General features: G+C 42.5%; 1 protein-coding gene across 1 annotated transcript; it reads left to right on the top strand.

Annotated features, from left to right (window-relative positions):
- Positions 1 to 2,624: 2,624 nt before the first annotated feature.
- Positions 2,625 to 10,369, top strand: LOC143722413 (uncharacterized). The gene is made up of 2 exons (XM_077213822.1): positions 2,625 to 3,276; positions 4,464 to 10,369. The coding sequence occupies exon 2, from the start codon at positions 4,721 to 4,723 to the stop codon at positions 9,599 to 9,601; it is 4,881 nt and encodes a 1,626-aa protein (XP_077069937.1). The 5' UTR covers positions 2,625 to 3,276; positions 4,464 to 4,720; the 3' UTR covers positions 9,602 to 10,369.
- Positions 10,370 to 12,002: the final 1,633 nt, after the last annotated feature.

Genomic DNA, 12,002 nt, shown 5'->3' with positions numbered 1-12,002 from the left:
TTATTCATGCACATCATTATTTATTTAAAATTCATGTGCCTTCATAATCTTTAATCAAAATAACTTGCCCTCCCTATTGCACCTCATCTCTTCTCTTCTCTGATGACGTTTTTACTGATGTGAGGGTGGGTTAACCTGTCACTCACATGACATCACAGCAACAGCAGATCGCAACCATCCAATCATTTTACGATAGATTAAATCAAGTCCCGCCCTACATTTTTTCTTGTTTGAGAAGCTGTTTCACTCGAATATACATCACAATAGGGAAGAAAATACTTCTCAGAGTCTTCTCCAAGAAGACAGAAATGTTCTGACTGAATGTTCTTCACTATTTAAATTTTTATTCACTCTGAAAAGACAGTTAAAAAAAAGTCAGCCGACTTGACACAGACAGATTTCTTCACTCTATATCTGAGTTTTACAGTACTTAAATAGCTTCAGTTGACACAGGCCAAGCCTGTAGATTTTACTGCTGCAATAAAGCTTTGTCCTAGCAACAATATATATACATCATACATACTAATAACTCTCTTGCTTGCTTTTTCCATCTTAGAAGTATGTCAGCATGTACATGACTAATTATGCTATCACAAATGGTACAAGATTACAGAACTGAGAACAATACTGAAGCTATCCTGTAGTATTATGTAAGAAGAGACAAGGTCCGATTTCCATTTGTTCAAGTGATTGGGATGATTCAGTGATGATGTATATAGACTGTTTTCTGGTATTTGCTTGGGGAACATCATAGGCAGTTTACTTAAATTAATATTGCATTATCTGGTCAGACAATTATTATAAACCATGGAGAAATTAAAATATAGGATGACATGGTTTGCAACTTTTTTGTTGCTGTTTGAGCATTAAAAAGGTCCCTCCAAAGGGAGTTCTTATCTATATCAGTAATTCCCTGAAATGCCTGATTGTCTTAAATTTTCATTCTGGAATATACACGTCACAATATTGCTTATTTAAATAATTTCCCGGGTGGGGCATGTCCCCACCACTTTTTGCCAGGGTCGATTGTGTCCCCACCACTTTTGAAACATCTCGCCAGACGGATGTAGGCTACCAATACAAATAAATAAAACATCTCCAGTTAACTCTAGTAGAGCATTCGTTTCGTTCGTTTTTTAAATAAGAGGCGATCTGAAATGTGTTGTTTTTGAAATCAAGTGACCAAAGTGCTCGTTGCCGCTGCTACCAGTGGCGCGGATACAGGGTGCTTCTCAATATCCCTCCTCGTCTCCTCGCTCCTCTGTCCTCCATCCTATGACCCGGAAACCAATCAAGCACAGCCATCTTGAAGGACATCTCGATTCTCTAATTGCACCGCGAGGAGTCGAGGATCGAGGAGTGAGGAGGCTTTCAGAGGAGTCATGAGCGAGGATACACAGGTGTATCCTATGCGGAAGTGTTTTATTGACTAAACGTGACGCACGTATACTTTCTCCTCCCCCTTCACATTGGTCACAGTAATTAGAATTTATACGTTACCCTTGCTGTTTATATAAACTACACATCTCACATATTTCAACAGGGTATCTTGCTTTATTATTATTCATTATGCATTTTTTAAAATAAACAAACTTCAACAACATAAGCGCAGATCCTTTTTAGCGCTGCTGATGACGCTATGAAGTGACGCTCGAGTGATCAAGTATTCCAATGTATAAAAAAAACTTTCATTCGATTCCTCCGTCCTCACTTTCTTTCCTTGCGTCCTTCCCTTACAACCTACAGGGGGAGGAGCTGAGGCGCTAGGAACGGAAGCGAGGAAAGGAAACGAGGATGCACAAATAAGAAACAAGGGGGTAATCCATCAGCCGGAAGTTGAGGCCTCGCGGGAGCCGCCATTGTAGCAGAACTTCACCTGCTGTTAGCATTCCATTGACTCCCATTCATTTTGGCATCACTTTGACAGCGAATAACTTTACATCTGAGGTGTCCAAAGACTTCATTTGTCCATTATATATTTCTAAATAAACACGATAAAGGCTCCATTACTTTGTATCTTACGTTATGGCCCGTAGAAGCCGTTTTTTTTAAAAACAGGCTAATGATTGCGTCATAACCACGCGACTTTTTGTCGCACAATAGAGACATTACCGTATAGACAGGAGGAGAAGCTCGCAGGCAATCGAGGGGACGTCCCGTCAAGGGAGAAGCCCATAGATAATGAGTCCATAAAAGCAACGGGACAAAATATTTCAACAACGTTTTTGGGGAATTGGAAATAATTCGGTATGTGGCAAGGGAATACATATGAAGTGATTAACGTTGGCCTTTTTCACGCACAGCTACTAGAAGATTTACGTCTGTCAGACAGGTTGCTCACGTCATCAAGCTTAGTTTGAGTCGGTTTGAGTCTGCGCGTCAGGAACGGAAGTGCTAAAAAAATCGCTAAAAATGGGCTTCAACTGTCTCAACTGAGTTCCAATGAGATGGCTCTGTCCACTTCTTATACAGTCTATGATAAGAAATGAGAAGCACCCACAGTGTTCTGTTGTGACTCGCGCAGTCTTCACACCGACGTGTCACCGGGTGAACAAACCGGAAAAAAAAAATTGCTGACTCGTTTCCAGGGGGAAGGAATGCCGGTGTAACACCGGGCCGGTGCTGGGTTTACCTGTCATGGCCGCCGACCATAACAAGCGCCAGCTGAAGCCAGTGAGTAGCGCTTCATTGAAGCATGTGTCCGGGAAAAAGGAGTATAAAGAGAGGGGCTTGAAGCACAGTAGGAGAAGGAAAAATGCTCGGGCAGTAGGAAAGCTCTACAAGAGTGCGCGAGTGGATTGTAGCAGCGGCAGTGAGCGGTGACAGGTGCAGAAAGAATCGGTTTAAGACCTGATCAGTGTTCTATGTTGAGTCCCCCGAGACATGCTCATTAAGTGAGTCTTTTAAAAGAAATCATGAACAGCAACGCAACGAAGTAAGTGAGAAAACTTCACAGAGAAAGAAGGAGAGTGACTGGCAGAAAAGAGAGTGGAAACCCGCTGCAGGATTCACGCGATTCACCGAGGGAAAGTTAAGTGCACCCTTTTATGATTTACCTTCTGGAGAAAATCACATGTAAAGATTTACCATCACCAGTGTACGACTAACCTGTGTTTGTGGGCAGTGTGTGTTATCCTGTTGACAGAGCAAAGAACAGTAATGGTAACGGCTGGGAAGATCGCTGAATCCATGTTCATCTTCTGAGACCACTATTCCTTGGATCATTCACCCTATGAAGAGAAGAGAAACGAGTTGATTAATCACTGTGAAGATAGAGTAAGTTTGCAGTGTCTGAAAGAGTGAAGCAAACACGTGTGGAGATTTACAAGAGTGATTTATGCACAAGTGTGGTGAGATCAAACAACTGTTTTCTCTGAGTCTCTGACGGATGAAATTGACCCATAACTTTGAAGATTCGTTATGCATCGTCCCCTCCCTGTATCGTACCAAAGCCACAGCCCCGAACGTCCCTGCCCCTGCTTTTATCCCTTTTTAATTTTAATAAAAAAAACTTACTTTTAAACTTACCTTGGTTGTCTGTCCTCTGGTGTCTGCTCCTCCGGGGTGTGGTAAATAACCCTTGGCCTTAACATCGGTGACAGACGCGCGCTTCAATCCGTTGCGGAGAGACTCTATATTCGCTACGGTGAAATCCCAAAACATAATGCACAAAAAAACGTGTCCCTGTTTGATACAACCACTAATAAACAATTGGTTTTGATGAGGGGAACAAAACTATAGGCCTACTACTTAGTGTGGATCAGAACCCACAACCTCTGATACGCTTGGAGGTTTAGTCGGATCAAAATTCTCGCCACTAGCAACATATATTAGATCTCAATAAACACAATGTACTATTGCACACACGCACGCGCACACACGCGCACTGTTGAAAAGGCTCAGTGAAGTTAATTCTTATTGGTGGGTTGTGAATTATTGACAGTCGTAACTTAGCCCCGCCCCCAGAGTTTGACGCAACTGGTTATGTTCCGCTTGAAAGCTGTGGAGGGTTCGCGTGTATGAGTGTGCGTAACTTTGAAAGTAAGTTTAATTTCCACATATACCGTCTTTAATCTTGTTTATATTGCTATTTGTTGTATTATTTGTTGAAACGTTCTGATGTTGAGGGTAATTCGTATCTCCGTGAAGCTAATGTTAGCAGTATGTCTGTGTGCATTATCTTTGCACGTGTGATCCGATGTGCGCTGTAGTTAAGTGAAATAATAACAACTCATATGTTCCATATGTTTACTTCAGCATTTACACACTACAGATGTCATTAAGCCATATTTATGTGGATTGTGAAGATTAATCGATTGAGATATGGTTATAAGACGATAGTCACGTATATTAATAGTCTATTGTTTGCACTTATAGCCATGCATCCTCGCGTGTTTATTCTTTTGAGTTAAATGCTTATCATTACTGTAAACTGATTATTTGTATTTCTGTTCTTATTATAGAAACCACACTTACAGACCAAATATCACATACATCTGTTCATGCACTGCATTGAGTATGTTGATGGCTTGAACCTACCATTAAAACCAAAACAGCGATTGGACTTTTGTGCATTCTTACCGATGCCCCGTGATGATCCCAATTAAGTCAGACCCAGTCAATACAGTCTAGAAAACGATTTAATATTGGTCCTTCGAGCCGGATTGCGGTGATTGCCACGGGATAAGATGTCCAAAGTAAAGAGATTGGGAAAGCAGTTATGGAGGATGGAGAGGAAGTTTCGGCAGATGAGGAGCTAGACGGTGAAATTAATTTGTCAGGTGAACTTGCAGAGATGAGATTGCAGTCCACACCAAAGAACAGGCATGTGCAATATCAACCAAATTTGCCATGTACATCGCAACTTCCGCACAAAATAAGTGTACACGCTGCATATAGCCCAGGCTATGTACATGACCAAAGACACATCCCACCACAGCCACAAAAACGTCATCCTTCCCCTGCAGCTGACTTCAGATTTAGAGAACAAAATGATTACCACCCAAGGCATCATTATCATCCAAGAGACTTTGACAATATTCACAGTGGAGACACTCAGGCCTTTCGTAAGTTTGCCCTCAGAGTTCGAGCATTGGTGGGTATGCTTGACCAGCTGGATGAGAAGGGAGCTGTTGAATTGCAGTGTGGCTCACATGTGGCAAGACTCATGTCTAAACTCCCTCATGATCTCAAGGCGAACTTCAAGAGGTATGTTCACCCCCTCAGAAACCCAATTCCAAACCTGCTTGACTTTTCACACTGGCTTGAGTTCGAGCTACAGGTGCAGCCCACTGACTGTAAACTCAATACTAGTGAAATGAGGCGAAATGTTAGACAGCAGAAAGAAGCTCCGCGACAGCGTAAGCACACTTTTCAGACAGCAGCCATTTTGCATGTGGATCAGTCCACAAACCCTCCAGCTGCGAAACCATCAGAATTCCAAAACCCCGGCAATAATGTGTACTGTCATTACTGTGACAATAACCACCACTATCTTAACCAGTGTAATAACTTCACGCAGCTTACCAGTGAGCTCAAAACCAACTGGATTAAGTCAAATAAGAGATGTTGGAGGTGCGGACAGAAACATCAGGCAGCCCAGTGCAAATTAAAAGCCACATGTAAAACTTGCAATGGCAAACATCTAACTATCTTGCATGATATCAACAGCAAATCAACAGAGATGAAGCACTATCACGAAAGACCCCAAGAGAGTCAGATGCTATACCTGGATCGTCCAGCAGGTGGCAGCCAGGTCCTTCTGAAAATCTGTGAAGTGCTGTTGCATAATGGAAAAAATTCAATGATGGCTTATGCTATTTTGGACGATGGCTCTGAACGTACAATCCTGCTTCATGGTGCAGCACAGCAGCTTAAACTTAATGGACAGACTGAAACCCTCTCTTTGAGAACAGTTCGACATGACACCCAAGTCATACAAGGTACAAAAGTATCTTTCACTCTGTCCCCAGCATTTCAGCCAAGCAGAAGGTTCAAGATAACGGGTGCCTTTACAGCCGAGAATTTGGGCTTGGCCAAGCATTCACATCCAGTTTCCATTTTACAAGAAAAATACCCGCATCTCAAAGGACTGCCTCTTCATGCCTTTTCTCAGGTTCAACCATTGTTGCTTATAGGCTCTGATCATCACCATTTGATCATCCCCATGGAGCCAGTGTGCTTCGGCCCACCAGGCGGGCCAGCTGCTATACGAACCAGATTAGCCTGGACGCTGCAAGGGCCAGCTCATGTACTCCAGCACCAAATCCCCGAGCAACAATGTTTTTTCACATCTGTGACTTCCACCTCATCAGAGCTGTTGCAGCATGTTGAGAGACTCTGGCAGCTTGACATATTACCATACCGCAATGAGAAGGTGGTGACACGGTCACGTTGTGATCAGGAGGCCATCACTCTGCTTGAGACCAAGACTGCAAGGGTAAACGTAAATGGAGTGTTTCGTTATGCCACACCACTTCTGCGAAAAAAGGACATGCCCCAATTGAAAGCGCCTAAAGAGTCTGTTCTTCCCCTCCTCAGAGCATTAGAAAGGCGTCTCAGTAAAAGTCCCGAACAGTCAAAGGCATATAACCAAGAAATTGAAAGGCTGGATCAATCTGGTTATGTTGTCAAGCTGGCTGATGAAGCAGTTGATCAAACCCCTGAATCATGGTACATACCTCTCCACATGGTATACCATAATGAAAAGCACAGAGTAGTGTACAACTGTTCCTTTCAGTACCAAGGCCTTAACCTCAATAAGTACCTCCTAGCTGGGCCTACCCTCACTTCCACTTTACTAGGAGTGTTACTCCGTTTCAGAGAGCATGCGATTGCCATCACAAGCGATATCAAGGGCATGTTCCACCAGATTCGTCTTCTCCCAGAGGATAAACCACTCCTCAGATCTCTGTGGAGAAACATGCAACGTGATACACCAGTCAGTGTCTATGAGTGGCAGGTTTTGCCTTTTGGGACTACATGCAGCCCATGCTGCGCAACATTTGCTGTCCAAAAACATGTCCAAGAGAATACAGAACCAGAAGAAGATACACGTGTGGCTGTAGAGAAACATTTCTATGTGGACAATTTCCTGCAGAGTGTAACTTCTACTGACAAAGCGACTGAACTGGTGAACAAGCTTCAAGCTCTTCTGGTATCTGGTGGGTTCGAGTTAAGGCAATGGGCTAGCAACATTCCTTCTGTCGTTGCACACCTTCCGGTAGAAGCCAGATCTGAGAAAAATGAGCTTTGGCTTACTGAAAAGCAATGGGACGTCTCTGAATCCACCTTGGGTCTACATTGGCTTTGCCAAGCAGACACTCTTGGTTACAAAGCTCGTCTGAAGGAACCACAAGTTCCCACAATGAGGTATGTCTATCAGGTCTTAGCTAGTCAGTACGACCCACTAGGCTATATTATCCCCTTCACAACTAGAGCCAAAGTACTGGTACAAAGACTGTGGGATAAAAAACGGGAGTGGGATGACCCATTGCTACCAAGTGACCTCTTGCAAGCCTGGCATGAATGGGAAGAAGAATTGCAGTACCTGAACAAGATTGCTATACCCCGATGCTACACTAGCACAGAACTGGATTCTAAAGTGTGCAAAAGAGACGTCCACATATTCTGTGATGCTTCAAATCATGCTTATGGGTCAGTGGCGTACATTAGAACAGAGAGTCCTCAAGGCCAAGTCGAGGTTGCATTTATCACAGCAAGATCAAGGGTGGCACCAAAGCGGCAGTTATCTGTTCCCAGGCTAGAACTCTGTGCAGCACTCAGTGGAGCTCAATTGGCAAGACTTCTGGAGAAGGAACTCACCCTGAGCATTGAACAGGTGACATTGTGGAGTGACTCAAAGACAGTTTTAGCTTGGATCCAATCAGATTCATGCAGGTATAAAGTGTTTGTGGGCACAAGAATTGCAGAAATTCAGGAGCTGACTGCTTCTCAAGCATGGCATTATGTGAAGTCTGAAAACAATCCTACAGATGACATTACCCATGGTAAAACACTTCACCAACTATCAGTGCCAAGTCACTGGAAACAAGGACCACAATTTTTGTGGCAAGACCCAAGTACCTGGTCTAATGACCCAGAGGAATTGGTCCCAGACAGCACAGATGAAGAAAAGAAAGTAACCTTCTGTAGTTTGACCACAGTAGATTTCTCTGACATAATGCAAGAATTCTCACTATACCGCAGTTTTGATCAACTGGTGGAACATGAAGCACAGGAACAGTTAAAACAAGCCAATGAGACAAGAGATTTATCCGCCCAAGACTACGTAGCTGCTGAGATCTCACTCTTGAAACAAGCCCAAGCTATGTGTTTCCCAGTTGAACTTGATACATTAATATGTGGTAAATCTTGGCCTTCTAACAGCAGATTAATCTCACTTGCACCAGAGATTGACCAGTCTACTGGGCTCATAAGAGTTGGTGGCCGTTTGCGACGTAGTGAGCTGCTTAGGCCAGATACTGCCCACCCAATTGTCATGGATCCCAAACACCCACTCAGTCAACTCCTGATCCAACATTATGATGGAAAACTTCATCATCCTGGCCCAGAAAGAGTATTTGCTGAGTTACGCCGTAAATACTGGATCATTAAAGGGCGAGAAGCAGTACGGCGGCACCAACATCAGTGTCGTGAATGCAGAAAATGGCGTGGAAAGCCTGAAGTGCCAAAAATGGCTGATTTACCACCAGCCCGACTCCGTCTCTACCGCCCAGCTTTTTATTCAACAGGTGTTGATTGTTTTGGGCCTTTCACAATCAAAATAGGCCGGCGCAATGAAAAACGTTGGGGGATCATATTTAAATGTATGACGACCAGAGGAGTCTACATTGATTTACTTCCCAAAATTGATACAGATTCATTCCTCATGGCCCTACGCAGATTCATTGCACGCAGAGGAACTCCCCATGAACTCTATTCTGACCAGGGAACAAACTTCAAGGGAGGAGAAAGGGAACTATCAGATGCATTTGAAGCCATGCAACCCACTCTGCAAAGTCAGCTTGCAAAGCAGAAAATTCAGTTCAAATTCAATCCCCCTGGAGCTCCTCATTTTGGTGGATTGTGGGAGAGGGAGATCAGGTCTCTAAAATCTGCTCTCAATGTTACACTTGGAGCCCAACATGTTACTGAGGAAGTGCTAAGTACAGTGCTTACAGAGATCGAAGGCATGTTAAACTCCAAACCTCTGGGTTACGTGTCATCGGCCATAGCAGATGTTGACCCCATCACTCCAAACAGCCTGTTATTGGGGCGGCCAGACCCTGATTTACCCCAAATTGTATACCCTGAGTCCGAATTACTTAGCAGAAGACGCTGGAGACATAGCCAGGTCCTTGCCGATCATTTTTGGGCCCACTTCATCAAGAGATACTTGCCTGAACTGCAAACTCGTACAAAGTGGATGACTGAGACTGGCAAAGATCTAAAGACTGGCACAGTAGTGATGATAGTGGATCACCAATTGCCTCGAGCCCTCTGGCCTGTGGGTAAGTCTCAGCCACAGTACCAGGGGCTGATGGGAAAATCAGAACTGATGAAGTACAAGTGCAGGGTCGGAAATACATCCGACCAGTGAGTAAACTTGTCCGTTTGCCACCACTACCTGATGATAACAAAGACTCATAAGCCTTTTCTAAAGTAGAATTTACAACGTAAATTGGGGCGGCTGTTGAAAAGGCTCAGTGAAGTTAATTCTTATTGGTGGGTTGTGAATTATTGACAGTCGTAACTTAGTCCCGCCCCCAGAGTTTGGCGCAACTGGTTATGTTCCGCTTGAAAGCTGTGGAGGGTTCGCGTGTATGAGTGTGCGTAACTTTGAAAGTAAGTTTAATTTCCACATATACCGTCTTTAATCTTGTTTATATTGCTATTTGTTGTATTATGTGTTGAAACGTTCTGATGTTGAGGGTAATTCGTATCTCCGTGAAGCTAATGTTAGCAGTATGTCTGTGTGCATTATCTTTGCACGTGTGATCCGATGTGCGCTGTAGTTAAGTGAAATAATAACAACTCATATGTTCCATATGTTTACTTCAGCATTTACACACTACAGATGTCATTAAGCCATATTTATGTGGATTGTGAAGATTAATCGATTGAGATATGGTTATAAGACGATAGTCACGTATATTAATAGTCTATTGTTTGCACTTATAGCCATGCATCCTCGCGTGTTTATTCTTTTGAGTTAAATGCTTATCATTACTGTAAACTGATTATTTGTATTTCTGTTCTTATTATAGAAACCACACTTACAGACCAAATATCACATACATCTGTTCATGCACTGCATTGAGTATGTTGATGGCTTGAACCTATCATTAAAACCAAAACAGCGATTGGACTTTTGTGCATTCTTACCGATGCCCCGTGATGATCCCAATTAAGTCAGACCCAGTCAATACAGTCTAGAAAACTATTTAATACGCACACACACACACACACACACACACACACACACACACACACACACACACACACACACACACTTTTTAAAACAAAGTTATGCCACTGTGTGCTATACATGTTCAAAAGACAGCCCAGATCACACATGGTTATGTTAAAGGGGCGTGACATGAAGCACGCTCAAAGTGCTTGACCAATCACAACACAATGATCCAGCCGACCAATCAGAGCACATTGTGGTTTTTGTAAGGAGGGGCTTTAGAGAGACAGGAACTAAGCAGACTGGAAAGAAAGGTGTAAAATATGTGGAAAATAAGGAATGTCTTTGAACATTCAAACATGAAAACCTATTAAGAGCCCAAATCAAAATCAAGACTTTGTAAAAGGGCATAATAGGTCCTCTGTAAGGATGTCTGTGTCTGTTCTTGCAATAGGCTACTGTGAGATGCCTTGGCTAAAATTAAACAGCTACATTTGAAATAACAATAAATATTGAACAATTATTTTAGTGAATTTAAGAGATTTTCATAACCTTAGGGTTTTTTCTCTGCACAGGGAAGTTGTTTAGCGGGACAAACGCTTTATTGGCTAATTGCTTTCGGCAGCTTCAGGCAATCATTCATCCATAAGACAATGCAGCTGTAGTTGTTGGCAAAAACCAGCTTCAGTGTGGCTTCCTCTTGAACCTAACAAAGCTTTCTGTGCCCACTATATACCATTAAATTGCTCATTTCACTTTCAGCTATAGCAATATGTAAAGCTCAGTGCATAATGCATATGCCTGACTGTATGAAACCCATGTAAATGTTACACTTAGAAATTTTGTCTCTTACAGCTGTTTGTGATACATCTGTTTCACTGTATAAGATAGACTGCTGGTTTCCCTGAGGTGCTAATGTGTCTCTGAGAGTTCATTTTCCTTAATTAACTTCAAAATTGACTTACTATACTTTTAAACTTAATGTGGCTTTTCCTTATCACGTTTCTGTATTTAGTGATGAAGTGTGTGACCCACAAAAAGTAAACTATTCATTCAAGTCACTAATTTCTCCCCCTTTCTTGCTTTGGGCCTCTTTAAGTGAATCTAGTGTGTACTTGAAGTTGTCTGAGGGAAAAAGAATGTGAATATATGTGGAAATCTAATGCTTGAGCCAGATGAGCATGTTAGCTGCTGTTTTATAAGCCAAATAGCATCACATTTACTTGTGTGATAATCTTACTGTACCTGTGCAGTTCATACCTTCAACACTTTTGGCCTCTTGAAGTTTTTTTTCATGTGCAGGCAAAATCAGCAAAAATCAGTATGGGTGGCTAGTGACAGTGTGGGAAGTCCAGGATGCGGTGGAAACGTGTAAATACACTAAATACACTGTTTAAAAGTGTTGGATTGGTAGTTTTTTTTTTCAAGTTTTGAAAGAAGTAAGTATTTTCACCAAGGCTATAAACAGTGTTGGGTACTTAACTCTAAAAAAGCAATTATTAATGGCTACTAATTACATCTCCAACAGTGTAATCAGATTACTGTAGGCCTACTAATGACTCTCTTGACCAGTTGAACATTACAAGGACAG

Source organism: Siphateles boraxobius, unplaced genomic scaffold (genome assembly GCF_051911475.1).
Source record: "Siphateles boraxobius isolate OS27281-9 unplaced genomic scaffold, OSU_SipBor_1 66, whole genome shotgun sequence".
Classification (NCBI taxonomy): domain Eukaryota; kingdom Metazoa; phylum Chordata; class Actinopteri; order Cypriniformes; family Leuciscidae; genus Siphateles; species Siphateles boraxobius.
This window is presented reverse-complemented; position numbering and strand designations above follow the sequence as displayed.

Excerpts from the sequence above, each read along its gene's own strand:
- LOC143722413 (XM_077213822.1), top strand. The coding sequence starts at position 4,721 with ATGGAGGATGGAGAGGAAGTTTCGGCAGATGAGGAGCTAGACGGTGAA.